This window comes from Acanthochromis polyacanthus, chromosome 20 (assembly GCF_021347895.1).
Source record: "Acanthochromis polyacanthus isolate Apoly-LR-REF ecotype Palm Island chromosome 20, KAUST_Apoly_ChrSc, whole genome shotgun sequence".
Lineage (NCBI taxonomy): Eukaryota > Metazoa > Chordata > Actinopteri > Pomacentridae > Acanthochromis > Acanthochromis polyacanthus.
In genome coordinates, this window is record NC_067132.1 from 16,041,302 (window position 1) to 16,057,279 (window position 15,978).

Genomic DNA, 15,978 nt, shown 5'->3' on the forward strand with positions numbered 1-15,978 from the left:
AACTCCTTTAGGTCTTCGATTAAACCGCAAAAATCTCATATCTGTGTGTCAAAGTTAGATTTTTTTTTTTCTATGAAATTAATCCCTTCAAGGCTTAAGACGGTTTAAATGTAACTCTACGCCTTCGTACAGCCTGATAACGGATTTAAAATGTGCCCATCCATGAGGTTTCTGCCTGTTTTTCTACCCATCTCCTACAGCTCAAGCACACCAGCTCACCTGCACCTCTGCTTCAACGCCATATTGCTAAACAGTGGCACGTTGTAACGTTGAAGTAATTCTCCAAATGCATTGAAATTATTCCCTCTCAAATCACCAGTGGCCTTCTGCTTGATCGTCTCTGATCTGCTGAAATATTTTCATCATAAGATAGAGATACATTCCATTGTACCTGTGGAATGTTTTTTCTGCCCATGGACTCATTGTACTCACTTTCAGCACATTTTTTTCCACATTGAAATATCTGAGGAGCTGTTAAAGATACAAGCCTGAAATGTTCACTCAATATGCCACTGAGTCATGAGCTGCAATACTGAACAAGTAAAAAGACTTTAAATTATGGGTGAGTGGAATTGTGAAATGAACTTAAGCTGTCATGAAAAGTAATATATATACCAGGCTTTGCAAAAGTTCTGTGACACTCGGTTTCATGATCTTTAGAGACGTTTACATGTCGGAGTGAAAAATTCCATTAAATAAACTGAAAGTTCTACCTTGTAGGCAGGTGTCCTTAATACAATTTTTTTTCTCCGGTGAAGTTGTATCAAGATGGAAGTCAAAAGAGTTGAGATATCTGCTCTCCTTTGTGCTGAACATCAGCCGGATGACCGTCCACAGAGTTGCGGAGAGGCTAAAGAATGGTGAAGATCTTTCAGGTCTTCACCATTCTTGAAAGATCACTGAAAGATCTTCACCATTCTTGAGCCTCTCCGCGACTCTGTGGACGGTCAGCCGGCTGATGTTCAGCTGCTTGGCAGACTTGTTGTGGCCAGCATGAAGGAGAGCAGATATCTCAACTCTTTTGACTTCCATCTTGATACAACTTCACCGGAGAACAAATTTGTGTTAATGACATCTGCCTATAAGGTAGAACTTTCAGTTTGTTTAATGGAATTTTTCACTCCGACATGTAAATGTCTCTAAAGATCATGAAACCATGTAACAGAACTTTTGCAAAGCCTGGTATATAATTCATGTGCTAACATAATTGCACAAGGGTTTTCTAATCATCAATTAGCCTTTCAACACCATTAGCTAACACAATGTAGCATTAGAACACAGGAGTGATGGTTGCTGGAGAAGTTCCTCTGTACCCCTATTACATTAAAAATCTGAAAAGACCAGATTATACAAATTCAAAAATGATCTAGCTGTCTAAGTCAAAACATAACCATATCAATATATTTAAACAAACCCAATCCCCCTATGGTGTGGCTACCACTTGGCATGTCCTTTGTACGGTTCTGTTATAAAAGACTGCCGTTTCTTTGGTCTCTTCCTTTGCCAAAAAACCTGGTCTGATGATCCCAATGGCAGAAAGATGATACCCCTAGTGCTGGTAAAACCAATGGAAATAGTTCAACTTACTATATGTCGACAAATGCTAAATAAACTATGAGTATGTTGATTGTAATTAAATTGTATTTTGTGCAATATGAGCATCAAAAAATGTCCAGTGCAGCCATCACAATTTAAAACCCTATGAGTCTGAATCTGTGTTTTTGCTGTCATCAGTTCACTGCAGTTTCAAGATGAAAATCCACAGCCATGGTGTTGACTGCTTATTCCGCCAACGATGTGTCTTTTAGCATATATAAAAAGCACCATATGGACATGTTATACAAGTCCAAAACATAATTTACACCAGAGGGTGTCTTTAAGAAATTAAAGTAAGAAGGAAGAAATATACAGGGAGGGTACGGTAGACTCTAGTGGTGCATGGGTAGACAAAAAGAGGAAAGAAATAACAGAGCGGACGACAGAACATGGAGCAAAGTGAGAGATACATGAAAGAACAAACGGGAAATGAAAGAAACAGAGGAGCTAAGTTTACTGTAGGAACGATTCAAGGCCAAAGAAGGGAGGAACACATGAATGATAACAGATAATTAGATGAAAGCAATATGAGAAGGAGAAAAAGGCCAGGCATATTGATTGGGCAAAGCTAAAGAAGCAAGTTCATTTCCCCACTGACTACTGCATAAAATTATCCCCTCAAATACTGAGTCTAATGAAGTCATAATGAGCCGGTAACATATAGAGCTATTTATCATCACTGTGACTGCAGCACATTGATGCCAATATCCCCCATGTGGCACCACCCAGAATGCATTGCTTTTATATCGAAATCCCGCAGTATTACCAAACATGAAGAAAAGAGTCCAGTTGGGTTTTAATTTGTCACTTGTGAATGGTCTTTAAAGCAGTAAAAAAATAATTTCCTTGTTGTTTTCTCATTGTTGCTTCATTGCTTTTATAAAACACAGCGAAAAGAGTAAGTATTCACTGAAGCAATGTCGTCCAAAAAAGACGAAAAACGTGCCACTCGACTTTGAAATCTACATAGTGTACATTCAGGCTGGTGGAGGCTGTTTGCTTAACTGTATTAAATTGAGCTACAGATCTAATTATGAACACTCCCACACAAACGGTTTCTGACTCTTCATCAGCTCGTTTTTCTGTCGTAACACACACACACACACACACACACAGAGAATATTCAGATCCATCATTGCTCCCTCGAGAGGTGTTAAAAAGCACCGGACAGTGACCTCACCACTCCTGTAGCAAAAACATCTGGAATGGACAGGTGGTGGGGTCAAACACACTTTCATTCAGAAACATCAATGAGCATTTCCCTGGTCGTCGTAGTAAAAGGTGTAGCAGTGCCCCCTATTGGTCTGCTGAAATATTAGGCTATGTCATTACGGAGTAGCACCAAACTCTGAGACAATCCCACAGCTTTAACACATCCGTAATACATCCCAGACACACACACACACAGCCACTCAGCTGCACATAATAAAAATTAATAGTGCAGAAAAACAAGGCCAACTTGCACCTTTCTGTTTCTCTTTCTGCTGTCCCTTTCCTTTCCTCATTATTTGAACACTTTCTCTGTTGTTTCTTCTGTTTTTCATCTATTTTTGCCCCTCCATTACTTTTTCCTTCCCTGAACAAAATTAGGGAAAGTCCGAGAACTTGAAGAAAAACAACACATGCAAACTGCAGCGATACAAATTTATGTCACGCAAAACCAACATTTCTTGGCGCCTATCGACAGCCTGTGAGATTAGCCCTGTCCGAAGCTGTGAGCAGCCGTGTATTGCAAAGCTGAAATCCATACGAGCCGAATGAATGGCCTGGAAACAAATGAGCCATTAGATTAGAAATTGAATGCATATCTGCCTACATTGCGGGCTATGACAGAACACAGAGTTATAGGTTTTGGAAAGTTGTGATGTTTGTTTCATGTGGGTTTGAGATCAATTACTTTGTGCAGCTCCTAAGGTGGTCTCCTTCTCCTTCGATGTCGGAAACGGGCCCGTGGAGCTGACGGTGCATTCGGCGACACCCCTCAACGACGACCAGTGGCATCGCGTCATGGCCGAGCGGAACGTCAAAGAGGCGGTGCTGCAGCTGGATCAGACGTACCGGGCGTCCCAGCTGGCTCCTGCACAGGGACATACACGACTAGAGCTGTTCAGTCAGCTCTACGTGGGTAAGACAAACACCCTCAATCACTCCCGCATAATCCAAACAATTAACTACCCTCATGTGTAAGACTGACTCATGTACACATGTTTGATTGCAATTTAATATCCGCTCTGTGTAGGAGGGACACTCCCAGAAACAATTACCAACTCTTATGTGTGTAAAGCTCAGCCACACAGACACACCATCCATGTAAATGTAATTGGATTCAACTGTTAATTAAAAAACTTTCTGAACCGCCTGTGTTTTCTGTAATGCTGCCCCCGTACACAGACTATGAGAACGTCTGATTGTTTCAGAAGTTAAAGATGTACCAGCTTTACTGGAAATCACAGCGTTCTCCCTTAAGAGGCTTCCGTCCAGTTGAGCCACAGCCACTGCTAATTAAGTTAATCCCACACACACACACACACACACATACGCAGGGATGTGTTACACTTAATGTTATGCACACATGTGGACACACACATCCTTGGAAACTCATCCAAGTAAGTGATCAGAGTTTTTAATAAATTTAAAGCTGAGCCTCTGTGCCGCAAGTAAGGGCATGTTACTTATAGAGGTCATTTCTTTGATACTTTAAGACTTTAAATCAGCATTTATATGTCTTTGGATTAACATGCTATTGTTACACAGAGAGGATTTCACTTCTCTGATTTCCTCTATCCCTGTATCCTATTATTATGTATCAATTATAAAACACAGCAGTCCTTTATTATCGCAGCAGTTAGGCCCCGAATAGCTTCATCTACCTCTCCACACAAAGTCTCTCTAAAGCTCATCGGGAGTTCAAATGGCAGAAGATCTGCCCAGTTTTCTCCGTGTGCTTGCTTTCCCTTCTCCATTTCTTTTTTCTTTTTGGTTTTTTTTTTTGCCTTTTGTGCTGAGCTATCAATACTCTATAGACCAAAGTCCAAACTCCGGGGGCTAAAATAGTTTTAGGGATTTGCGGATAGAAGGAAAAGTGCTGAGGCGGATCACAGACTTCCGACTATCTCATGGAGAAAGTTCTGCTCAAAGGAGATTGTTGCAAATTCCAATCAGGCAACCCGATGTGATAGCCTTAACCCTCCTGATCCCCGGTTATAATATAATTTCATCGTCTCATCACTTTTGCTGATTCGAACGCTGCTGGAACACCCTCACTTTATCATGTCCCAATTTGCCTTTCAGTGTATTTGCACTTTTGTTTAGTGGAATGGAAAGAAAGGGTTTTGTCTTTGTGCGACTCGTGACGAGGGAGAATCATTTGCATGTGTGTTTTCTGGCCTGTGACAGGAGAATTCTCAGGTGTGTGTATGTGGAGCACAAAAATGCTGTAAAGAGAGCTGGGGAGCAGAGGGAGAACTGTAAGTTAACACCAGCCACAAAGGTGACGGCGTCTCCTTCATATCTGATCTCTAATCCATGCTTAATCCAGATTTGAAGATTGCTTTGAGAAGTTACAGTGTGATACACGGGGAGTGACCCAGCCGCTCAAGGGAAGTGGTTTAGATTTGCCCTCTGACACCGAAAAGATAGAGATCTTTTTGTGTTTGCTCGAGAGATTTTGAAAAGAGTCAGAAGAGCCCTGCAGGCAACAAGATTGTGTCCGGACTCACTCAATCGTCCCTTATGGTGGCTTGTTCTCTGCCACTTCTCAGTTGTCTCTGATAATTATTGATGTGGCTGCTTAAAGGTGGGGTGCTAGAAAAAAAAATCAAACTTAAAAAGGAGTAGGACTGACTGAAGAGGCGGAAAAGAAAACAAACTCGCCCTAGAAGATGATCTGTATGATTCAAGTGTTTGTATGATCGCACATGAAAGCAGGCGGGTAAGTGCAACAAGGAGCTTTATTTTGCTCACCTTGCTCTCATATTTGTCTCTGTAACATCTCCTTTGCTCTTTCTCAATCAATATGCTCTTCATCAAGCATTTGATTGCTTTAGTGTTTACTGCACAGTGGCTCATTTGCTCTAATGGCCTTGAGAGTAAATGTTATACCATCAGCCTGCTGTCGTTTACTTCACACTGTTAACTTTTAGCTCTCCAATACACTTCATACATGCACATAATGACCATAAATCTTGCCGAATTTTATTTCATTTAATGTCACCATCTGTTCTTTTGATTTCCCTCCTGATTAATGCTCACTGTCGCCTCTTTTTTCCCCTGATTTTGCATGTTTTTGCTCTCACACGTCTGGATTGTTTTTTTTGTCTTTCTTTTGTGTGCTGCCTTTTTTTTCGTGTCCTTGCCTCTGTCTGCGTGGGTCGGCATCTTGCTTGTTGCTTCTTCACTGCATGTCTGCGACATCTGTCACAGGGAAACCGGCCTCGCTCACCTGCCAAGACAGTAGGTAACATTTAATGAGTGCATTGAAATATTCTGTGTGACACTGATGCAGCAGCAAGTTCAGTTTTCACCTCACCTACTGTACACTTCCAATAGCGTGTTTTGTTGCGTCTGTTCTTCAGCTCCACAGTGACGGTGATTAGAGTTTAGCCAGCATTGATCTGCTTAACTGCTCCTGTTTTTGTGTTGTTTTTGACTCGCACTATACATTAACATATAGGTGTGATGAACTGCAGCAGATTGTAGTTTATTGCTCCACCAAAGGGGCAGTGACGATCGGCATTGGTTTGCCTGTTTGTCAGTCCGTCTGTTTGTCTGTCTGTTAGCAACATTACTCAAAAATGGACTAACGAATTTGGCTCATATTTTCAGGTAAGGTCAGAAATGACACAAGGACCGAGTGATTAGATTTTGGCTGTGAAGCGGTTTACAGTCTGGGTCCATGGATTTGTTAAAGATGTGCATATCATTGCAGATAGCAGCCAAGGGTAGATTTAAAATCTACCCTCTCAGTGACAGGAAGCCAGTGTAAAGACTTTAAAACTGGAGTGATATGATCTCTTTTCTTGGTCTTAGTGAAAACTCGAGCAGCAAAGTTTTGAATCTGCTGCCGTTGTTTGAGTGTTTTTTTAGGTAGGCCTGTAAAGATACTGCTACAGTAATCAAGCCGACTGAAAATAAATGCATGGACTAGCTCTCTCTGAGTCCTTTTCTTGTTTTAAAATATTTTCCATGCAGTTAGTCCTAAGAAGCAGGGCCATTATCAACCTTTAAGATAGTCGAAGAAAAACACTGCTATAACCCAACACATGTAACTCATCTGGCCAGTAATAAAGGGGTTCTATGATAATATGCTGCATGGAAAAGCCGTTGGCGTAGAATAGCTTTTGAAATGGCATTTAGGTCCTATGAATCAAAATACCCGTCAACAACCAACACAAATTGAAAATGCATTCCCAATAAACACAGAGTGGGAGCAACGCTGCACTGAAGATCTCTTTAATGTTGAACAGCAAACAGACAAGTAGAAAGAAATAGACAAACCACCGTTCTATTAACCCGCGTATACGAAGATAATGGAAGAAGAGCGGTGCCGCAGATGTGCAGCCTGGTTGTGTAAATTGGAAATTTATCCTCATGGTGGGATCGGACTCTCAGCAGAACTTTACCCACAGTACATACTGCCATTGATAATTTAAACCAACTCGCCTTACAGTATACAAGCACATACTGCAGGTTTATTCATTAGTACATCTTTCTCAGTAAACGTAGAGTCGACACCAAAACATTCACACGCGCATACTGAGAGTCAAAAGTTCACCCATGGTTTTTCTTTTTATTAGGAATGTGGCTGTTTTGTGTCATGTGTATGTGTGCTGTGTATATGTCCTAATGAATATAAAATGCTTTCTCATTAGCACATCATTACAGGGTAACATTCGCTCGAGGCACACACATTACACTCATAAAGAAAGAGACGTGTACACATGCTGTGTGTGTGTTATTACTGCTAATGTATCTGAATATCTGTCTCAGTATTCCTGTGCAGTCATGTATTGCTGTGACTGAGTGTCATTATAAGTGTGTGTGTTCCAGAGCCTGACCAATACTTGATTTTTAGGGCTACTAGCAAAACGATACTCAAGAAAAATTAATTGTTGCTAATGAATTAACAGCCCATTATCGCAATAAACATGGCAGAATCCCTCAAATTTGGAGCCAACAAAAATAACTATACATATTTTTCTATCATTAATACAGTATATACAGCAATCGACTAATTGAGCATAAACAGCAAAACTGATAGTATATGTACATATTTAATGAAGTACATTTTTACAGCAATTATAAGTAATGACAACTCTAGAAATACAAGGCAAAATATATTCACTAAAATTAGGAAACTCAGACATACATACATTTATTTAAAAAGTAACCTTTAAAATATTTATTCCTGCCTTATTGATTTTTAGAGCATTTTTAATGTGCATATCTGTTAACATATTCCCAAAAATAGACATGCAGTCATGTGTAAGTACATGAAAATTGATGGATTTTTCTGCACATAAATCTGATCTTTCTCGAAACATTGCCTATACAGACAGTGGTGGTAAATTTGAAGACAAACATGGAAAATTAGCTTTTTCAGTTATTTATTGAACAAAAATATCAATAAATGTAATATACTTGTGTGGAAACTTCTGTGAAAAGTTAAATATACCCTTGGCCAGAACAGAAATAACTTCTTGTAGGCGTTTTGCATAATTGTCCACCAGTCTCTGAAATGGGCTCGCTGAGTTTCTTGCCCGTTCTTCTGTGCAAAATTTACCCCCAAACCATAACATTTCCACCACCAGCGTGCTTCACAGCTGGTGTGCGGCTCCTCTCCTGAGAAACTGTCTTTGGTCGGTGCCAAAATATCTACTGTTAGTGTGGCCTAAGAGCTCTGGCTTTCATCCATCTGTCCAGAGAACATTATTCCCAAAGACCTGAACTTTACCTGCCTGTTCATGGACAAACTCTGTGTCAGGACTGTTAAACATGCGGCCCGCTGGCCAAAACCGGCCCGCCACAGGGTCCAATCCGGCCCATGGGATGACTTTTTAAAGTGTAAAAAGTACAGAGCACGTTAACTGCAAATTCTAAATTTGTAAAACTATACATTTGAAATAGTTTCTAGACCATGACAAGTTGTTTTGATCATAAAGTAAAATACTAGATTGTTCATTGTTCTTTTGTTGTTTTGTCTAATTTTCGTAATGTTTTTGTTGTTTTTAGTCTATTTTGTCTGACTTTTGTCATTTGTCTCGTGTTTCTTGTCGTTTTATTTCTTTCATTGTTGTTTTGTTTCTTTTTTTGTCTTTCTTGTGTTTTTTTGTCTCTTTTATTGTCTTGTTTTTTTCTTTTGTCATTTTTAGTCTTCTTTTGTCATTTGTATAATTTTTCGTCTCATTTTTGTATTGTTTTCTGCCGTTGACCTAATTTTTTGTCGTTTTGTGTTTCGTTTTTGCTATTTTACATCTTAGTTTTGTAATATTTTGTCTTGTTTTTGTTGTCTCTTTTTTGTCTGACTTTAGTCATTTTGATCATCTAGTAAAACATTACATCATCACTCAGTTCCAGATACCCGTGACTAAATGTTTTGTTCCTTTGTAGACACTCTGTGATCTGGATGTTGTAATGTGTAAATGATCAACTGAGGCATATTACTGCAGATATTGAATTTATTTTTCTTAAGAAATTTCAGGTTGTTCATATTGTTTGTAAGAAGATAATTCCTTAAATGTGAACATTTTCCAAATGTGCTTTTTCTACTAGAACAAAGAAAAAGTCTGGAGCTGTGGTTATTTATCGGTTATTATGCTGTGATTTTATTGGTCTGGCCCACTTGAGATCAAGCTGGGCTGAATGTGGCCCCTGAACTAAAATTAGTTTGACACCCCTGCTCTTTAGTATCCCTCTGATGTTCCTTCTTTCATATTTTTGCAATCTCTGTGTGATTGTAGAATGTGCATTGTAGTCTTTTTGTCTAAATCAGGGGTGCCAAACTCATTTTAGTTCAGGGGCCACTTACAGCCCAATTTGATCTCAAATGACCAGTAAAATCAAAGCATAATAACCTATGAATAACCACAACTCTTAATTTTTCGAAACAAACTGAAATTTCTTAAGAAAAATAAGTGCAGTTTCAACAACATTTTGCCACAGTTTATCATTTGTGCATTACAACTTACAGATCACAGTGTGTCTACGAAGGCACAAAACATTTAGTCACGGGTATCTGTAACTGAACAATACAATATTTTACAACTTGTCAGGATGTTTCCACATCAGTATAGTAATCCTGACCTCTGAAATGACACACCACACTAACTACATGGGAACTATTAAGGAAGAAGGTTAAGTTATCCTCCTGCCTTGTAAATGTATAAAATTTACACAACAAAAATAAAAGTTGTGGCAGTGCACTAGACAAATTTAAAATAGCAGCAACTTTTATTGAAAGATTGCAATTAATGTCATATCTTTAACTTTTCCACTTCGCAAAGTCATCCCACAGGCCTTATGTATGACACCTCTCATCTAAATTACGAAATTTACTAAAAAATGTCAATTTTAAGCGTTCATTTTTACTTTACATCCGCTGTTTCTGAGAAGATTAAAAGTTTGCTTTTCTAAATGTGTCCAAAAGAAGCCAACGGTTTCTAGTTGCACATACGTTTTCACATAGCTGTATCTGTGATAATCCAATATTGACTCCATTCACTATCAGTCAGGCTCTATTACACAGCATTAGTGAGTGAAGCTGTATGTACCTGTGTGTGCGCGAATGTGTGTGTGTGAGTGTGTACGTGTCTGCCTCGGTCTCCACAGGCCTCAGAGCCTGCTGTCCGTTTAATCAGAGACTGATTTAAACCTGAGTAAACAGGTGGCTGAAACCTCCAGCCAATCAGAGGTACAAAATAGATTAATTAAGAGGTCTACTAAAAGTCTAATTCTTTATGGGACTGGAAAGGTGGGCGGAAGCACACGAAAGCCCAGCTGCATCCCGATGCGTGAATGGTGTGTTTCCTGGAGAGAACCAAAGTGCATGTATTAGTAATCTCATTATTTCTGTGTTGTATTTTCACAGAGGAGGAGGAGGGAGGAAACTGTGTGTAAAAGAAATCTCATTTACATGTCATTTTGAATGGACACTTTTCCGTTAGCTAAAGGATGCCGTTGAAAGTTTAATAACTAAAATGCCCTTTGGCTCATATTAAAACAGTGCACATGAGTGTATATGTGTGTGTTTATCCATACGTAACCGTGCTCTGTAGGTGTGCTTGAATCTATACCTGTGGGTGTATGTTTATGAGTGTGTTTATTGCAATAGTCATTTAGGTGCACATTAATCTATTTAACAGCCCTGCTTTGTCCAAGTTAATGGGTAGTTAGACTGTAATGGTGCAAGGCCAGAATGACGATGGAAGCACTTTAGAGGAATGGCTATCGACACCCCAAGGCTCAGGCATTAATGCCTGTATTGACTCATTCAAATCAGGTGCACCGCGTGTGGTTTGATGTTATTAAATGCGTGCGTTTGGCTGTAGCATGTACTTTACGTGCATCCATTTGCGTGTGTTCGCTCATGAAATGTTCATTAAGACGCAGTGTTCATTAGGCTGGCTCTAATTAGTGAAGAAATCAAATGAGTTGAAGGTTGTTTCAAGAACGGCGTCACAGTCGGAACGATTAACATGACATCAGTGGCTTCCTCCAGGCATTAGGATATTAACGTTTCTAAAACAGATTAAAAACAGAGCTTTGCATTTAGAATGACCTCCCTAACCCTGACTTCCATTTGTCCTCCCTTCCTTGTCTTTATTTGTTTTTCTTTTCTCCCATTACTGCACATCCTTGCTACACTCATGCATCCCCCTCCCTTGCTCTTCTTCAGGTGCTGCAGGAGGTCAGAGGGGGTTCCTTGGCTGCATCAGAGCTTTACGAATGAATGGAATCACCCTCGATTTGGAAGAAAGGGCCGGAGTCACGCCTGGGGTCAAGCCCGGTTGCCAAGGCCACTGCACAAGTTTTGGGATGTACTGCCGGAACGGAGGAAAGTGTGTGGAGAGGTACAACGGCTACTTGTGTGACTGCACCGAAACTGCCTATGATGGCCCGTTTTGCACAAAAGGTAAGAGGCAATTTGAGAAAATGCGTCTTCATCTTTGAAACTTCACTTGCAAGACAAAGCAATTTTACCCTGTAGGCGATCTGAGGGGTTTTTATGCCATTTGGGTTTCCATTTCACCAGCCTTTTATGCCACTTTTGAAGGTATCTTAAAGGCCCGTTTCCTTCTTCAAACCCACCAAACTACCTCTCTGGCACACTGAGCCATAATCTCCTGGCTAACAATTGTCCAACAGCTTTTTTTGGAGGCATATTTGTGAAAGCATGTCATCATTTGTAGTCCCTCTTTTAGTTCACAAAGCTAGAGTCAAACAGCACTAGGATTACCGCTGGAGTAGTTAGGTTTCAATGAGCTTCATTGCCTGACAACCCACTGTGATTTTCGCTGCACTTTGTGATTGTCCTCACTTCCCATTCAGTTTGGAGCTGTCGGTGTTGAATGTGTTTGGGCTTATGATAAAAGGCATCGATTGAGAGCGATATTGTGCTTACCCACCAATTCTCCCTGACTTTTAGAGTGCACATGCTGAATGCTGATTCTGATGCTGTGCAAATGCAGAGCTGAGATCAAGTTTTTAAAAAAAAACAACAAAATGCAAGTGACTTCAGTAAGAGGTGGGTAGCTTTGGGTTTTTTGAAGATCACAGACGAGAAGTGTCACACTGCAACTCTGCTCCCCGCGCTATTGCTAAAGCGTCATGTTTGTTTCATAGGGATTCATTAGATACACAATTAAAGTTTGACTTCCCAAAACAAGTTTTTGTAAAATGCTCTTGGGAGAGGAGCGGCGGCGCTGTCAGAGGCTTTCTGCTAGCTCGCAGTCAGAGAGTTGATCCCCGACACGTGAATTAATTTGTTTCCTAAAGTCGCATGGTGTTTTTCCCCTGTGCTCTTGGCAGGGGGGTGACAAGATGACAGAAAAGCAGAGTGTGTGTCTCGGTGTGCGTGTGTGCGGTGTGGAAGAGGGTGACAGTGTGTGGTGATATGCTAGTGTAAGACATGAAGAGACCTCCTCTGAATTCTGTCATAACCAATCAGGCATTTCAGGATTTAGAGAATAAAGATTAGTGTCTGTGTGTGTGTGTGTGTGTGTGTGTGTGTGTGTGTGTGTGTGTGTGTGTGTGTGTGTGTGTGTGTGTGTGTGTGTGTGTGTGTGTGTGTGTGTGTGTGTCACAGGAAAATAAAGGGAGAGAGCACACCCTTGTGACTGTTTGTTTCTGTGCCTGACGGGACTTTTCCCTTCCTTGTCTGTTTCTGTCTTTTATTCCTCCGTGTTTCCTTATTTCCATCACTCTACTGTACTTTTTCCTTCTCTTTTCTCCCGCTCTTTCCCTCCTGTCCCTCTCTTTGCTCCCAGTATGCCTCCCCTGTTGTGTCTACCTATTCCTCCTCCTTTTTTTTCTTTTGGCTGTCTCATTTCCTCCTTTCTCTCTCAATCGCAGCTTTTCTTATTTTCTCTGTTCTTTTCCAAATTTCTTCCCCTTCCCTCTCTCTAATCCACCACTCTCTCCCCATCCTCCCAGCAAGTGAAAAATGCATGAAGTCAGCCATAATTGCATAGTGCATTTCCATTGTATCCATATTTACACACTGCTCAGGGGACCCTGCAGTATTATTATTATACACTCTCTTTCTTTTGCTTTTTCTGCCCTTGAGGGTCACATGGAGCCGGTGTGCACATGTACATACATATAAATGAACACACGTGCACACACAGAAACTCACACTAAAATATCTGTGCAAGCTTGCACAAATTCCCTTTCCAAAACTTCTTCACACACCGACATAAATTACACACACATGAAGAGCTCTTGCTCTGGAGCTTTTCTCATTCCATCTCATGCGTCTAGATAATTGTTTGTGTAGCTGCTGAAGCTCCTGGCAGCGAGTTTGAGTATTTTCTTTTTCTCCCAGCAAAACAGAGAAGACTGAGGCACGCATAAGCTCCATATAATCTACAGCTTGAATGAAAATAGAAGGAATGTTTAGCTTTATAACTTTAGATAATAGCAAGAGTGAGGACAGTTGCACAAGATCTCCATCAGTTGAAACTTGCCAACTAACTTATAATAAGCATTCATTAAGTGGAGATTAGCATATCACGTAGCAGGTGTAACAGCGGTCACTACATAATGTCAACTATTTACACCGACTAACTGCCAGGTGGAGCTGATGTGTGGCAAATAAACTGATGAAACTAAGGTTAGCTTGTTAATATGACACCTTGAGAGCGCAGAGTGGAATATTATATATGGCCAATCTGACATTAGATTTTATTGAAAATCAAGTTGTTTACCTTGTTAGCATGTCCATATGGTGTTTTTTATGTTGGAAGAAGTCGTCAACACCATAGCTGAGCATTTCCTCCTTGGAACTGCAGTGAACATAAGACGGTTTCAGAAATTTTGATTCAGACATATGAGGTAGCAAACCTAGCAAACGGTTCTAACATGTACAGTACCGTTCTAAAGTTTGAGGTCACCCAGACAATTTCATGTTTTCCATGGAAACCCGTACTTTTGTTCATGTGCTAACGTAACTGCACAACTGTTTTCCAATCATCAGTTAGCCTTTCAACACCATTAGCTAACACAATGTAGCATTAGAACACAGGAGTGATGGTTGCTGGAAATGTTCCTCTGTACCCCTATGGAGATATTCCATTAAAAATCAGCCATTTCCAGCTAAAATAGTCATTTATCACATTAACAATGTCTAGACTGCATTTCTGATTCATCTAATGTTCTCTTTATTGAAAAAATGCTTAGGACATTTCTAAGTGACCCCAAACTTTTGAACAGTAGTGTATGTCAGAGCTACATCAATATTCTAATTTGCCACAGTGTAAAGTAGCTTTTGAGCAGAGATGAGGGGACTTCAAAGATCTGCACATTCTTGATGAAGCAATGATGTAAAGTTACATCTAAGCCATTTTAAGGCTGCAGGGAGATCACAATAATGAAAAACTTTGCTACATGAGTAATTTTGATCCACATAGAAGAATTTTGAGGAGTTTAATCAATGACCTGAAATGGACTTGAATTCTGATTTACAAACATAAAACTGCAATAGCCCAACAGAATTAGCTTCCAACTTAGCAAAAACTGCATTCAAGCTACAAGCTAACAATGAATACTGCTACTTTTCCACGTATGCATTTAGAAATAAAAGAAAATAAAATCTGTGTTTACCAAGGACAATAAAATGTAGCTGTTCAATAGCTAAGCAGTCTCTTTTTTTTCTAGGTTAACAAATTGAACCATAATCCAAATAGAGATGTGGCATGTTTACAGTGACAGGCTGCTTCACCGTTAGTGTGCGTCCTTCTCTTCTGCTGCTGTCAGATTGTACAACCAGCTCTGCTCCCAGTCGACCACACATAGAAAAACTGTCATATTTCACGGTGGTGCAACATCAACACGTTCCAACCAGTGCGTAAAACTCTGTACAATGTCAGTTTCTTCTACATGTGCAAGAATCTGTGTCATATCATTGTTTTCAGCATAATGGACATGTATTGTTATTTTCCACATCCAGAGGAATCTGTGCAAAATTAGATTTTCCACATATGGAAGAATCTGTACAACATCAACAGTACTGGAGTATTTTCATCGTTTAATGTTTTAATATTCAGTATTGGCCTAAATTTTGTTTAAGTTATTACTCCACCAAGGAGGCGGAACCTCGGTGGAATCATGTGACGATCGGCGTTGGTTTGTCTGTCTGTCTTTTAATAACTAAATTAAAGACTTATAGTTTACAAAAATAACAAAATAAAAAAATTCTATTGCTCAGAAAAGAACCATCAAAATGACACCATTTATCAGACCCAGAAGCAATGAAAGCAGAATACATCTATGGATTTTCAACTTTTTGAAAGTCCTTGAGCGACTTATGCTTATGCTATGGGCCATACTGTGGGAAAACCTAACTAAATTTAGGCTTCATATCATCAAATTCACCTTTTTCTACATGTCCCAAAATAAAATATTATTAAAAATATTCTAAATTTTAAATTATAGACACGTATATGTCTATTCATTGGTTCATCTGTGAACCAGAATTTATTTAAAGTGAAAAATGTTACTTATTGTTTCAAATATTGCTATTTAACAAAAATGTGATTAAATAATTACGAAGCCTCTAATTTAATTGATTAATTTTTTAATTGTGTCCACTAGTTTTTACTGATGTTTTCTACACGTTTGCGCTATCATCTTTGCTGCTGCAGCACTCCAAATTTCCCACTTACTTAT

General features: G+C 39.7%; 1 protein-coding gene across 1 annotated transcript in view; it reads left to right on the forward strand.

The window, feature by feature from the left end:
- The window catches only part of cntnap2a (contactin associated protein 2a), a 372,045-nt gene that overhangs the window by 324,496 nt on the left and 31,571 nt on the right, over positions 1–15,978 (forward strand). Inside the window, exons 19-20 of the mRNA XM_051940310.1 lie at positions 3,503–3,721; positions 11,489–11,725. Of these exons, the coding sequence (XP_051796270.1) occupies positions 3,503–3,721; positions 11,489–11,725 (456 nt within the window). The remainder of the gene's footprint in view (positions 1–3,502; positions 3,722–11,488; positions 11,726–15,978) is intronic.